This window comes from Entelurus aequoreus, linkage group LG06 (assembly GCF_033978785.1).
Source record: "Entelurus aequoreus isolate RoL-2023_Sb linkage group LG06, RoL_Eaeq_v1.1, whole genome shotgun sequence".
Lineage (NCBI taxonomy): Eukaryota > Metazoa > Chordata > Actinopteri > Syngnathiformes > Syngnathidae > Entelurus > Entelurus aequoreus.
In genome coordinates, this window is record NC_084736.1 from 7,166,401 (window position 1) to 7,183,317 (window position 16,917).

Below are 16,917 nucleotides of genomic sequence, written 5' to 3' on the forward strand. Positions count from 1 at the left end.
CACTTTATTGAGTCAAAAAATATTGAAATTCAACGATTTGGTGCATTTGCAAACAGCTAAAATGATGTACAAAGCAAACTATAACCTCCTACCCAAGAATGTACAGCAATTTTCCTCAACAAAAGAAGAAATATAACCTAATTAAATCTAATTTAAAACATTTGTATGCTCGTACAACACTTAAAACCTTTAGTATATCAGTATGTGGAATTAAATGGAATGGATGAAGCAAAGAAATCCAACAAAGCAGCAATATGATTCACTTTAAGAGACTGTTCAAACTACAAGTGTTCACAAAGTACACAGAACAATATTAACATAATAATTGCACATTTTGAACCTTTTTTATCTTTTGAGATAAAGATTATTTATGTATATTTTTTATACTTACTGTGGTATATCATTTATGTATTTATTCACCGTTCTGTTACAGAGAACAAGGAAATGGGATACAATTGCTATGGTATGAAAAGGGGTAGGATTAAATAAGCTCAGCTTCTTCCTGCTCCTTTTCGGACGTGCTGTAATGAAACAACTGGAAATATGTGATGCATTACATTGTATCGTATGCATGTTCCTAATAAACTGAACAGAACTGAAAGTCAGCCAGCTAAACTTTGTCAACATAACTTCAAGTACGTTTTGAAGAGGGGTCAATATGCAACGCCGTAAAAATAGGCACTTAAACGCCAATACCTTAAGAATTAATAAAATATTGAATTCTACACATTGAGTCTATTAGTGCTAAAACTGCCAAGAGCTAATCAATAGTCAATATACCAGTGTACATCACATTTTTAGCACTTTGCCTTTCCTTTCTTTTAAACGGACAGTCACTTTACTTTTCATAATTCTTTATGAATGAATCAGTCATCTTTGTTAGTAAGCACATGCCTAAAATAACTTCAGCTGCACTTAGAAGTCGATGGAAAAATTTGAGCTATGAAATATGTGTACGCTTTATTATCCGATTAGTCGACTAATCGAATCTCAAAATAATCGATAGTTGCAGCCCTACCTGGTTTTATCAAATTCACTATTTCCCTTTACATTTTCATGTACAGTTTGATCCAATTCACTATGTCTCTAAATATCAAACTGTCCAAAAAAGGTAAAAATAAATAAATTTAAAAAAACTGGATGATTTGATGATGCTCTATGATTGTTTTAGCCAAGTCACTACTACTAAATTAACAAGTCCAGAAAAGGTTAAAAAACAACAAATGTGTAGAATTGTATCCAATTCAGCCTTGATTAATACATTTTAATACTTCCCTTAACAGTAAAACGTCCAGAAAAGGTCAAAAACAAGGCTAAATTGGAATTAACTATGTGTAAAATGTTGTTCTAATCCAGTCCTTTATCCAATTTCTTGCTTCAATTAACATTAAACAGTTCAAAGAGGTTTACAAAAACATGCTTACATACATACATTTTCAATCAGTTTCAAAAAAAGCCCAGAAAAGGGGAAAAACACCAGTTCAGAAAAGGTAAAAACAACATATTTGTGCATAATTTGATCCAATCAAGTCTTGTTTTACCCAACTCGCGTCTTCCATTAGCTTTAAACTGTCCAGAAAAGGGAAACAACTTAATGAACAAGTTGATCCAATCCAGCATTGTTTTGTCCAATGACATACTTTCCTTAACTTTAACCAGTCCAGAAAAGGGAAAAACAACTATTTATTAACTTTAACCAGTCCAGAAACCGGAAAAACAACTATTTATGAACATTTTGATCAAATCCAGCATCGTTTTGTCAAATTCACTTCTTCGCTACTGTTATCAGTTATAGAGTTATTGGAAAAGAACATGGTTTATGAATGCCTTTTGACATATCAGGGCCATTAAATGATGACTCGACATGACATTATTACATATGGCTCCTTTAACAACACTAATTTTTTTTGACAGGAGATTATTGTGCACGCACCCTGTCTGCCCTTTGGGCAATTTTAAAAGTTCCTAGCGCCAACACTGCCAGTCATGGCATAAAAACTGGAAAAAATATTAGTCTAGGGTACACTTAAATGATAAAAATGATGTGATTAATTTTGAGTTAATAATCAACAAAATGCAATTAGTTGTAAAAACAGAACATATGTGTCCAATTTATTACTTATCTTAACTTGAAATAGCCCCCAAAAAAACAATACACATGAAACCCTGCACTAATGTACAGAACCATTTTGTGTTTTTAATGCACATCCCTAGTATCTAAACATGGAAGTGTAACTCCTCCTCTGAATGCAAGTGCTCCTACAGCAGGAACACAAATGATGTATTCTTACAAAATCTGGCAAGACACAAAGGCAATTCATGTCATTTTTTTAATATTTTCCTTAAAAGTGTGTTTGTCCTTTCCAGGTTGAGCAGGTTTTTTTTGTTTAGTTTAAAAACATTTCATTAAAGCAAAATTAATGTCTAGTAATGGTATAAAAACTGGAAAAATGTTTGTCTAGGGTGCACTTAAATAATAAAAATTATGTCTGCGATTAATTTTGAGTTAATAATCAAAAATACAAAAAAAAAATGGGACCCAATTTTTATGACTTGATGGGGTCCCTGGGACCCCAATTTGAAGGTGCCTAGCCCCAACACTGCCAGTCATGGCATAAAAACACGGAAAAATAATAATCTAGGGTACACTTAAATGATACAAATGATGTATGTGATAAATGTTGACTTAATAATCAACAAAATGCAATTAGTTTGAAAAACAGAACATATTTGTGTACAATTTGATCCAATTCTGTACTTATCTTAACTTGAAATAGCCCAGAAAAAACAACAGTTGTCTTTTCCACAAATAAGAGTGAAACCCTGCACTAATGTACAGAATATCAGAAGCATTTATCCAGGTAAAAATATCCCATTTTACATTACCAGACATCACTGACAAACTATGATCATAACAATCCACATTTTGTGTTTTTAATGCACAAAACTAGTATCTAAACATGGAAGTGTACCACCTCCTCTGAATGCAAGTGCTCCTACAGCAGGAACACAAATTATGTATTGCTACAAAATCTGGCAAGACACAAACGCAATGAATGTCATTTTTTTATATTTTCATTAAGTGTGTTTGTCCTTTTCGGGTTGAACTGTTTTTGTTTAAAAACATTTCATCAAAGCAAAGTTAATGTCCAGTCAAAGTATAAAAAATGGAAAAATTGTTGTCTAGGGTGCACTTAAATGATAAAAATTAAGTCTGCGATTAATTTTGAGTTAATAATCAAAAATACAAAAATGTGGGACCCCATTTTTATGACTTGATGGGGTCCCTGGGACCCCAATTTGAAAGTTCCTAGCGCCAACACTGCCAATCATGGCATAAAAACTGGAAAAATAATAATCTAGGGTACACTTAAATGATACAAATTATGTATGTGACAAATGTTGAGTTAATAATCAACAAAATGCAATTAGTTTGAAAAACAGAACATATTTGTGTACAATTTGATCCAATTCTCTACTTATCTTAACTTGAAATAGCCCAGAAAAAAACTGCACTAATAATGTACAGAATATCAGAAGCACTTCAGTGTTTCCCATAAACTGCCAAAATACCTGTGGCGGTGGGGGCGTGGCTGTGGGCGTGGTTACCATGACATCATCGAGTAATTTGCATAATTTACTACAATGATATCATTTTCTCTAAAAAGGCTCAAAAAATTTATACTTACTAATTAATAACAGTTTTGTTTTAAACGTCCATCCATCCATCCATTTTACAATATAATTACAACACGTTATGTACATATTTACATACAGATTTGAACAATAAGTTATTCACTGAAATATATTTATTAATTGTGGCTCTTACAAAAAATATATCTTATAAAATATAAAAGTTAAAATGTCTCTTAAAGCTCTGCCCCTTTAATTAGTGCATACCAAATAATTTAACTTTAGCCTACTACTACAACCATATTATTTACCAGCAACATAAAGTGAAACAGAGGCAGAGGTGTCCTGCCACAGTCAGTAACAAATAAACAGGAAACAGTAGTGGTCAAATACAAATAAGGCAACAAGAGAAGTATCCTACACTTCTCTTTTGTAGATGCCTATATGGGCATCTACATCAACTATATGATTTGCCTGAGAAGCTGGACAGGACAAAAAAAATAAAAAATAAAAATAAATTATTTTTTTTATTTGTGGCGGACGTAATTATTTCGTGGCGGGCCGCCACAAATAAATGAATGTGTGGGAAACACTGCACTTATTCAGGTAGAAATATCCCATTTTACATTACCAGACATTGGCAATCAAACCATGATCATAACAATCCACATTTTGTGTTTTTAATGCACAAAAATAGTATCCAAACATGGAAGTGTAACTCCTCCTCTGAATGCAAGTGCTCCTACAGCAGGAACACAAATTATGTATTGCTACAAAATCTGGCAAGACACTAACCATGTCATTTTTTTAATATTGTCATTAAAAGCTTGTTTGTCCTTTTCGGGTTGAGCTGTTTGTTTGTTTTTTAAAAACGGTTTAAAAACATTTAATTGAAGAAAAATTATTGTCCAGTCATGGTATGAAAACTGGAAAAATATTTGTCTAGGGTACACTTAAATGATAAAAATGATGTATGTGATACATTTTGAGTTAATAATCAACAAAATGCAATTGGTTTGAAAAACTGAACATATTTGTGTACAATTTGATCCAATTCTCAACTTATCCTAACTTGAAATAGCCCAGAAAAAACAACACTTGTCTTTTTCCACAAACAAGAGTGAAACCCTGCAGTCACTGTGATTAAGTCTTGCTAGAGTATGTCAGAAGTGTTCCAGGGCCTGTCGTCACTGATAGCAGAGCAAATGATCCACACCCAATGTCACAAGCATTATAATAAACTGGTTCTGAAGGCTACTAATAATAGTAAAAGGGAGGCTTGTTTCTTCCACAAAAACAAGGTGAGCAGCTAGTGAATGGAGGCATGTCAGAGTGTGTGCATTACACAAAGACAGCAAGCTTTCATGTGAGCCTCAAAAAATACAAAAACGTACGAATCAGGCCCGCGAACAAGTTTTATCCGGCCCGCGGAACGAGCTTGCCAAGTATAAAAATTAGCCACATTTTTTGAATGAGAGAAACTGCTGTTCTAAATGTGTCCACTAGATGTCACAATAGCAAGTATTTGTATCTTTGTAGATGATGCTACATATGTAAAAAAATAAAATAAAATAAACCACATGTTAGTGCACCAGTCAAGGAAAATGATCAAACTACATAAATAGGGATGATGTTTGATAAGAAATTATCGAGTTCGAGCCCATTATCGAGTCCTCTTATCGAACCGATTCCTTATCGATTCTCTTATCGAGTCCAGATAGGTTGTTGTATATGGAAAAAAACACACAATATTTGGTTTAACAAAAGCTCACTTTTATTATATAACAAAAAAAATAAAATCTAATAAATAAATAAATAAATATTGACTGTTACCCACCTAAAAAAATAAAATTAAATAAATAAATATTGACTGTTGTTACCCAAAGTATATTAAGTGGGATTTTTCAGAGAAACAAATATATACAGTAACACAAAAACAAGCTGTCTCTGTGATCACTATAGGTGCATAAATAATAATATAGTGTTAAATAAAATCAGTCCCTTGGGCACAAAACTGAAAATAATACAGCTCTCCAAAAAGTGCACTTCTGCTGCTATTGGAACATAACTGTTTGTTATGATGCTTTGACATTTTTGCACTTTATTTCTTTATTGAAAGAAAATTCTATGAAGAGAAAAGTTGTTTGCAAATGTGGTTACAATGCTAAAAAAATGAAAAGTTAAAGCTAAAAAAAGAAATACACTTTATTGAGTTAACATTATTTCTTTATGGGGGAAAATGTTATGAGCTAGAGAATATAACAACTACACTACCCAGCATGCAACGGGAGTTACAAGCATGCGCGGTAGCCCCGAAAAGTGTTGCATGTTGCCACGCTGTGAAAGTAAACGTCAAGAACTCAGCCAACACGCCTCGTCTGCATTATTTATAATTAGACCGACAACACATCTACAGTGTGATTTTGTTTTGTTTACAAGGAAAGAAAAACAAAAGTTAAAAAAGGGAGATATGTTGTATATATATGTATGTGCTGCGGTTGTTTTAAGAACGTTGCGACAGCTGCCGTAAAGGAGGTGCGTTGCTAGCCTGGTTGCTATGTTTCCGGTTGGTCGTAAAAGTGTTGGTCATGTGTTTTACCCTGCTAAAATCTCTCAGTAAAGTTATTCGATGGATTATACCTTTTGTTTTGAACTTTATTACACCTTGGAGCGCTTTTTCCCGTCCATTTTTTTCCTGCTTTCGCTACGTGACGCCATTTCTTGTGATGTCCCACGGAGCATTTCTGGTCGGGACGGGATTCGAATAAAGAATCAACTCTTTTCCTTTACTATAGTGGTCTCGATAACGGGTACCGGTTCTCAAAAAGGGATTCGAGTCCGAAGACTCGGTTCTTTTCTTATCAAACAACCGGGAAAACCGGTTTCGAGTATCATCCCTATACATAAATAACATCCTGTAATTTGATTTTGGTATTATTATTTATCTTGATAGATTGAAAATGAGCACCAATGAGTTGACTGATGAACATTATCACATCATTTATTCAGAAAGTGTAAATAACGACAAATAAAGATAGAGTACTATTAACCGCAACATGTAAGTGTAAAAAACAACAACGTTATTATTTGTACATTTTCAGAATGTGCTCGTTCTAATTTTAAACAAAGAAAGTTGTCTTTATTGTTAAAGGCCTACTGAAAGCCACTACTACCGACCACGCAGTCTGATAGTTTATATATCAATGATGAAATCTTAACATTATAACACATGCCAATACGGCCGGGTTAACTTATAAAGTGACATTTTAAATTTGCCGCTAAACTTCCGGTTCGAAACGCCTCTGCGTGTGACGTATGCGTGTGACGTAGCCCGGCGAACACGGGTATGCCTTCCACATTGAAGCCGATACGAAAAAGCTCTGTTTTCATTTCATAATTCCACAGTATTCTGGACATCTGTGTTCGTGAATCTGTTGCAATCATGTTCATTGCATTATGGAGAAGGAAGCCGAGCAAGCAAAGAAGAAAGTTGTCGGTGCGAAATGGACGTATTTTTCGAACGTAGTCAGCCACAACAGTACACAGCCGGCGCTTCTTTGTTTACATTCCCGAAAGATGCAGTCAAGATGGAAGAACTCGGATAACAGAGACTCTAACCAGGAGGACTTTTGATTTGGATACACAGACGCCTGTAGAGAACTGGGACAACACAGACTCTTACCAGGATTACTTTGATTTGGATGACAAAGACGCAGACGTGCTACTGTGAGTATGCAGCTTTGGCTTTTTTTTGCGTATGTACGTAACTTTTTTTAAAATATATAAGCTTTATGAACCTTGGGTTAGGTGAACGGTCTTTTGGGCTGAGTGATTGTGTGTGTTGATCATGTGTTTGAATTGTATTGGCGTGTTCTATGGAGCTAGGAGCTAGCAGAGGAGCTAGGAGCTAGCATAACACGTACCGTACCGTACGTGCGCGTCACGTACGTAACTTTTTAAAAATATATAAGCTTTATGAACCTTGGGTTAGGTGAACGGTCTTTTGGGCTGAGTGATTGTGTGTGTTGATCGGGTGTTTGAATTGTATTGGCGTGTTCTATGGAGCTAGGAGCTAGCAGAGGAGCTAGGAGCTAGCATAACAAACACGCAGGTGTTATTATGCAGGATTAATTTGTGGCATATTAAATATAAGCCTGGTTGTGTTGTGGCTAATAGAGTATATATATGTCTTGTGTTTATTTACTGTTGTAGTCATTCCCAGCTGAATATCAGGTACCGTGAGTATGCAGCCTTGGCTGCTAAACATTCGATAACTTGACCGTATGTGCGCGTCACGTACGTAACTTTTTAAAAATATATAAGCTTTATGAACCTTGGGTTAGGTGAACGGTCTTTTGGGCTGAGTGATTGTGTGTGTTGATCGGGTGTTTGAATTGTATTGGCGTGTTCTATGGAGCTAGGAGCTAGCAGAGGAGCTAGGAGCTAGCATAACAAACACGCAGGTGTTATTATGCAGGATTAATTTGTGGCATATTAAATATAAGCCTGGTTGTGTTGTGGCTAATAGAGTATATATATGTCTTGTGTTTATTTACTGTTGTAGTCATTCCCAGCTGAATATCAGGTACCGTGAGTATGCAGCCTTGGCTGCTAAACATTCGATAACTTGACCGTATGTGCGCGTCACGTACGTAACTTTTTAAAAATATATAAGCTTTATGAACCTTGGGTTAGGTAAACGGTCTTTTGGGCTGAGTGATTGTGTGTGTTGATCAGGTGTTTGAATTGTATTGGCGTGTTCTATGGAGCTAGGAGCTAGCAGAGGAGCTAGGAGCTAGCATAACAAACACGCAGGTGTTTTTATGCAGGATTAATTTGTGGCATATTAAATATAAGCCTGGTTGTGTTGTGGCTAATAGAGTATATATACGTCTTGTGTTTATTTACTGTTGTAGTCATTCCCAGCTGAATATCAGGTCACCCCCGGCTCTCACAGCATCTTCCCTATCTGAATAGCTTCAACTCCCCACTAGTCCTTCACTTGCACTTTACTCATCCACAAATCTTTCATCCTCGCTCAAATTAATGGGGAAATTGTCGCTTTCTCGGTCCGAATCTCTCTCACTTCATGCGGCCATCATTGTAAACAATAGGGAACTTTGCGTATATGTTCAACTGACTACGTCACGCTACTTCCGGTAGGGGCAAGCCTTTTTTTTATCAGATACCAAAAGTTGCAATCTTTATCGTCGTTGTTCTATACTAAATCCTTTCAGCAAAAATATGGCAATATCGCGAAATGATCAAGTATGACACATAGAATAGATCTGCTATCCCCGTTTAAATAAAAAAAATTCATTTCAGTAGGCCTTTAAGTTATCGTACCGTGATTTTACCAATTCGGCCCACTTGGGAGTAGATTTTTCTCCATGTAGCCCCCCGATCTAAAATGAGTTTGACACCCCTGCTCTACTCGGAAAAGGGTGAAGTGCCATCTCCGGGTTGGGGAGGAGACCCTGCCCCAAGTAGAGGAGTTCAGTCATGTTCGGATGTACTTTGTCTTTGCTCCACAGTAAGTCTTTGCTGTCGTCCAGCATTCTGTTTTTTGTTTACTTTGTAGCCAGTTCGGTTTTAGTTTCATTCTGCATAGCCTTCCCTAAGCTTCAATGCTTTTTCTTAGGGGCACTCACCTTTTGTTTATTTTTGGTTAAAGCATTAGACACCTTTTTACCTGCACGCTGCCTCCCGCTGTTCCCGACATCTACAAAGCAATTAGCTACCTGCTGCCACCTACTGATATGGAAGAGTATTACATGGTTACTCTGCTGAGCTCTAGACAGCACCGACACATCATTTGCAGACTATAAAATATTTTTAACCCAAAATAGGTGAAGCTAGTTAATCTCCCACGGCACACCAGAATGTATCTCACAACACACTACATCCCTAGTTTGATTGATGTCAAATGTTCTTCATCACATTGTTTACGTGTCTAATAAAGATGTGATTAATTTATGATGTCTCAGGTGTGGGCCCCACAGCACACTGGATTCCAGTTCATTGAAATACCACAACACTGGATATTGTTCAGATAAGTTACATTTAAGAACTTGCACACAAAGCGACTATGACGTGCGCATTTTCCGCGCATACGTACTAGGTCGCGTTGCGCCGGCGGACGGAGGGGGGCGGGGGTCTTAAACGGTGGCATTTGTGTGTGTGGACACGGATAAGGTTAGATGGGATTTACCCGGGATAACCTTATAACAGTGGTTCTTAACCTGGGTTCGATTGAACCCTAGGGGTTCGGTGAGTCGGGCTCAGGGGTTCGGCAGAGGTCAAGACACACCCAACTCATCGTGTAAATAAAAACTTCTCCCTATCGGCGTATTACGGATACGGCAACGGCAGAAGTCAGACTGATTTGCAGGTGTGTAATTTGTTGTGAGTTTATGCACTGTGTTGGTTTTGTTCTTTGAACAAGGTGATATTCAGGCACGGTTCATTTTGTGCACCAGTAAAAAAACATGGTAACACTTTAGTATGGGGAACATATTCACCATTAATTAGTTGCTTATTAACATGCAAATTAGTAACATATTGGCTCTTAACTAGTCATTAAGTACTTATTAATGCCTTATTCTGCATGGCCTTAACCCTAACCCTGGCCCTAACCCTCTAACCCTAACCCTTTTTTTGATTGATTGAAACTTTTATTAGTATATTGCACAGTACAGTACATATTCCGTACAATTGACCACTAAATGGTAACACTCCAATAAGTTTTTCAACTTGTTTAAGTCGGGGTCCCTAACCAAATAACTCTAAATTAAGTCTTTGTTACTTAGAATATGTTCCCCATACTAAAGTGTTACCAAAAACATATAATTTTGTCTTGAATTTGGAAAAAAAACATTTTATTTTTCACTAAAGAAGGGTTCGGTGAATGCGCATATGAAACTGGTGGGGTTAGGTACCTCCAACAAGGTTAAGAACCACTGCCTTATAATAATAATAATAAATAATAATAATAATAATAATAATAATAATAATAATTAAAGCTGCAAGCAGCGATGGACGGGACCGATTTTGAAGGCTCATAAAATCCAAACCGGAGCAGTAATTAAAACTCTTTCATCAGCTTTTAATCAGAAGGGTTCAATCTCTCTCCTGTGCTAGTTTGAAGCCGACACGACAAAAGCGCTCAGAGGAGATAATGTTTGAAAAAAGGTGACTGTTTTTACACAACTTTTGTTTTGAAGGGGGAATTGCAAACTTCCTGTTGATTTTTGCTGGGGGTTGTCAGTGTATGAAATATAGGTCTAAGTGAGACCTACATAGAGGTTTGTGTTTCATGTCTCTATGACATTCCTACTGGGAGTTACAGGCAGTTTTGTCAGTGTTTTCTTCCTAAGGGGCGCAATTTTGAGTTTTGGGGTTTGGTTTTTTTGATTACATCGCAATTTTCACCAGTCCTGATGTGTGAGTTTTGAAGCATGTTAAGGGGGTCAAATTACAGCTCAAAGAGGCGGCGGTATAATAATAATAAAACGCTAGAAATACAATAGGGTCCTCAGTCCCAAAGGGACTCGGTCCCTAATAATGGATTCGATTTATATAGCGCTTTTCTAGACACTCAAAGCGCTTCACAGAGAAGTGAGAACCCATCATTCATTCACACCTGGTGGTGGTAAGCTACTTTTGTAGACACGGCGGCCCTGGGGCGGACTGACGGAAGCGTGGCTGCCAGTTCGCGCCTACGGCCCCTCCGACCACCACCTAATTCACCAGTGTGAGCGGCACCGGGGGCAAGGGCGAAGTGTCCTGCCCAAGGACACAACGGCAGCGATTTTGGACGGTACTACGCTGTGCCGCCCCTACTAACAAAGGTCTAAACTCATTCTCCTTCTATGCCACATCAATATGGAATGCACGCCCAACAGCTATAAAAGAAAGTGCATCTCTATCCTCCTTCAAAACCAAACTAAAAGAACACCTCCAGGCAACTTCAACCCTTGACTAACACCCCCCCACCACATCCCACCTCCCCGGATTGTAAATAACGGTTGGTGCACTAATTGTAAGAGTATCTTGTGTTTTTTATGTTGATTTAATTAAAAAAAAAACACAAAAAAAACCAAAAAAAAAACGATACCGATAATTAAAAAAAACGATACCGATAATTTCCTATATTACAAATAATGTAAATAATTCAATGTATATACTCTGATGATTAACTTGTGTGATGACTGTATTATGCTGACAGTAGGGATGTCCGATAATGGCTTTTTGCCGATATCCGATATTCTGATAATGTCCAACTCTTTAATTACCGATAGCGATAACCGATACCAACCGATACCGATACATAGTCGTGGAATTAACACATTATTATGCCTAATTTGGACAACCAGGTATGGTGAAGATAAGGTCATTTTTTAAAATATTAATAAAATAAATTAAAAACATTTTCTTGAATGAAAAAGAAAGTAAAACAATATAAAAACAGTTACATAGAAACTAGTAATTAATGAAAATGAATAAAATGAACTGTTAAAGGTTAGTACTATTAGTGGAGCAGCGGCACGCACAATCATGTGTGCTTACGGACTGTATCCCTTGCAGACTGTATTGATATATATTGATATATAATGTAGGAAGCAGAATATTAATAACAGAAAGAAACAACCCTTTTGTGTGAATGAGTGTAAATGGGGGGAGGGAGGTTTTTTGGGTTGGTGCACTAATTGTAAGTGTATCTTGTGTTTTTTATGTTGATTTAATTTTAAAAAAAATTTAAAAAAAATAAAAAACAACAATACCGATAATAAAAAAAAACGATACCGATAATTTCCGATATTACATTTTAAAGCATTTGTTCTATAAATAATGTAAATAATTCAATGTATATACTCTGATGATTAACTTGTGTGATGACTGTATTATGCTGATAGTAGGGATGTCCGATAATGGCTTTTTGCCGATATTCGATATTCTGATAATGTCCAACTCTTTAATTACCGATACCGATATCAACCGATACCGATGTATACAGTCGTGGAATTAACACATTATTATGCCTAATTTGGACAACCAGGTATGGTGAAGATAAGGTCATTTTTTAAAATATTAATAAAATAAATTAAAACATTTTCTTGAATAAAAAAGAAAGTAAAACAACATAAAAACAGTTACATAGAAACTAGTAATTAATGAAAATGAGTAAAATTAACTGTTAAAGGTTAGTACTATTAGTGGAGCAGCAGCACGCACAATCATGTGTGCTTACGGACTGTATTCCTTGCAGACTGTATTGATATATATTGATATATAATGTAGGAACCAGAATATTAATAACAGAAAGAAACAACCCTTTTGTGTGAATGAGTGTAAATGGGGGAGGGAGTTTTTTTGGGTTTGGTGCACTAATTGTAAGTGTATATTGTGTTTTTTGTGTTGATTTAATTAAAAAAAAAAAAAAAAAAAAAAAAAAAAACCACAAAAAAAACGATATCGATAATTTCCGATATTACATGTTGGAGCCAAAATTCCTTATTTGTTTATATTGTTTTTATTTTTATTTTCTCTAATTGATTGTTGGGTTCAGCATGTTTAATTTCCTTTTCGGCAGAGTGCTCCGCCCACTTCCTGTTAGGAACCAGGAAGGGTTGACAGGGAGGTGACTGTTGCTATGGTGCGGTTACTATGGTAGCCTCTTTAAATTGGGTTCAGGTGTGAGCATGGGCAGGGCGATTGGAGGACAAACAGTTTTCGACCGTGGACGTGGTCGTGTTCGTGTCATGTCGTATCGTATCGTGTCATGTGGTGACAATTATGTGATAATGTGCCAATCAAGGTCAGCATACTTTGTTATAGAATTTACATTTGATTTAAGTTAGATAGCTGGAATAAACGGATTGTCATATCCAAACACAGTTCTACAGTACTGGACATTCTATCATTTTCACGCGTCAAACTGGTCAACACAGTCGCCCTCGGTACCAGCCCAAATGTAAGGGCTGTACATTACATTTTAAAGCATTTGTTCTATAAATAATGTAAATAATTCAATGTATATACTCTGATGATTAACTTGTGTGATGACTGTATTATGCTGATAGTAGGGATGTCCGATAATGGCTTTTTGCCGATATCCGATATTCTGATAATGTCCAACTCTTTAATTACCGATAGCGATAACCGATACCAACCGATACCGATACATACAGTCGTGGAATTAACACATTATTATGCCTAATTTGGACAACCAGGTATGGTGAAGATAAGGTCATTTTTTAAAATATTAATAAAATAAATTAAAAACATTTTCTTGAATAAAAAAGAAAGCAAAACAACATAAAAACAGTTACATAAAAACTAGTAATGAATGAAAATGAATAAAATTAACTGTTAAAGGTTATTACTATTAGTGGACCAGCGGCACGCACAATCATGTGTGCTTACGGACTGTATTCCTTGCAGACTGTATTGATATATATTGATATATAATGTAGGAACCAGAATATTAATAACAGAAAGAAACAACCCTTTTGTGTGAATGAGTGTAAATGGGAGAGGGGGGTTTTTTGGGTTTGGTGCACTAATTGTAAGTGTATCTTGTGTTTTTTATGTGGATTTAATTTTTTAAAAAAACAAAAAAAACAAAAAAACGATATCGATAATTTCCGATATTACATTTTAAAGCATTTGTTCTATAAATAATGTAAATAATTCAATGTATATACTCTGATGATTAACTGGTGTGATGACTGTATTATGCTGATAGTAGGGATGTCCGATAATGGCTTTTTGCCGATATCCGATATTCTGATAATGTCCAACTCTTTAATTACCGATAGCGATAACCGATACCAACCGATACCGATATATACAGTCGTGGAATTAACACATTATTATGCCTAATTTGGACAACCAGGTATGGTGAAGATAAGGTCATTTTTTAAAATATTAATAAAATAAAATAAATTAAAAACATTTTTTTGAATAAAAAATAAAGTAAAACAACATAAAAACAGTTACATAGAAACTAGTAATTAATGAAAATGAGTAAAATTAACTGTTAAAGGTTAGTACTATTAGTGGAGCAGCAGCACGCACAATCATGTGTGCTTACGGACTGTATTCCTTGCAGACTGTATTGATATATATTGATATATGATGTAGGAAGCAGAATATTAATAACAGAAAGAAACAACCCTTTTGTGTGAATGAGTGTAAATGGGGGAGGGAGGTTTTTTGGGTTTGGTGCACTAATTGTAAGTGTATCTTGTGTTTTTTATGTGGATTTAATTTTTAAAAAAAACAAAAAAAACAAAAAAACGATATCGATAATTTCCGATATTACATTTTAAAGCATTTGTTCTATAAATTATGTAAATAATTCAATGTATATACTCTGATGATTAACTTGTGTGATGACTGTATTATGCTGATAGTAGGGATGTCCGATAATGGTTTTTGCCGATATCCGATATTCTGATAATGTCCAACTCTTTAATTACCGATAGCGATAACCGATACCAACCGATACCGATATATACAGTCGTGCAATTAACACATTATTATGCCTAATTTGGACAACCAGGTATGGTGAAGATAAGGTCATTTTTTAAAATATTAATAAAATAAATTAAAAACATTTTCTTGAATAAAAAAGAAAGTAAAACAACATAAAAACAGTTACATAGAAACTAGTAATTAATGAAAATGAGTAAAATTAACTGTTAAAGGTTATTACTATTAGTGGAGCAGCAGCACGCACAATCATGTGTGCTTACGGACTGTATCCCTTGCAGACTGTATTGATATATATTGATATATAATGTAGGAACCACAATATTAATAACAGAAAGAAACAACTAGGGATGTCCGATAATGGCTTTTTGCCGATATCCGATATGCCGATATTGTCCAACTCTTTAATTACCGATACCGATATCAACCGATACCAACCGATATATACAGTCGTGGAATTAACACATTATTATGCCTAATTTGGACAACCAGGTATGGTGAAGATAAGGTAATTTTAAAAAAAATGAATCAAATAAAATAAGAAATAAATTCAAAACATTTCCTTGAATAAAAGAAAGTACAACAATATAAAAACAGTTACATAGAAACTAGTAATGAATGAAAATGTGTAAAATTAACTGTTAAAGGTTAGTACTATTAGTGGACCAGCAGCACGCACAATCATGTGTGCTTACGGACTGTATCCCTTGCAGACTGTATTGATATATATTGATATATAATGTAGGAACCAGAATATTAATAACAGAAAGAAACAACCCTTTTGTGTGAATGAGTGTAAATGGGGGGAGGGAGGTTTTTTGGGTTGGTGCACTAATTGTAAGTGTATCTTGTGTTTTTTATGTTGATTTAATTAAAAAAAAAAAAAAAAACGAAAAAAAAAAACGATACCGATAACTTCTGATATTACATTTAAAAGCATTTATCGGCCATCTCTATAAATAATGTAAATAATTCAATGTATATACTCTGATGACTGTATTATGCTGATAGTATATATTTGTACCATGAATTGATTTACGTGGACCCCGACTTAAACAAGTTGACAAACTTATTGGGGTGTTACCATTTAGTGGTCAATTGTACGGAATATGTACTGAACTGTGCAATCTACCAATAAAAGTTTCAATTTCAATGGGCTTCCCTGCTTAGGCTGCCGCCCCCGCGACCCGACCTCGGCTAAGCGGAAGAAGATGGATGGCTGGATGGATGTTTATGTGCAGAAAAAGTGCTGAGTTCCCAGCCAGAGCAGCCTTAAGCAGGGAGTATAGCAGCACAACCCAGACACAATGCGGCTAACAGCATGGCTTCCCGGGCCTGTCAACCTACCTGCACCGCCGTACCACTTCGCCAACAACCAGCCGACACTGGAGCATATTTTCGCCTTAGTGCAGTCGTACAAATCCAACGGCTTGATATCAGGCACCACAAAAGTCTTCTTATTGGAGTCCACCATGGCGGGGCGAAATAGAAAAAAGCAGTGGTAGCAACAAAAAAAAAACAAACAAAAAAAATGTCTAAACAATCATTTTCCAGTCGAGTCCCGAATGACGTGCGGGAACACGGAAGGGATTACAATCCCGCTCTCCGACCTCCGAGCAGTCGCTAAAAAAAAAGCTGCTCACGGTGGGCCGAGGCACCGCGTGGCGACGTCGAAGCGGACTATTCCCCCGGTTCTCCAATCGTTCGTCCGCATATCTGTGTCGGTTTGTCGGTAGTCGGTCCTCCGTGTGTGTGTGTGTGTGTGTGTGTGGGAGCCCCGCAGATGAC

General features: G+C 36.0%; 1 protein-coding gene across 1 annotated transcript in view; it reads right to left on the reverse strand.

Moving 5' to 3' along the window:
• Window positions 1–16,917, reverse strand: part of camsap3 (calmodulin regulated spectrin-associated protein family, member 3) — a 97,249-nt gene extending 80,332 nt beyond the window's left edge. The window contains exon 1 of the mRNA XM_062049912.1: window positions 16,477–16,917. Coding sequence (XP_061905896.1) covers window positions 16,477–16,603 — 127 coding nt within the window. The 5' untranslated portion in view covers window positions 16,604–16,917. The remainder of the gene's footprint in view (window positions 1–16,476) is intronic.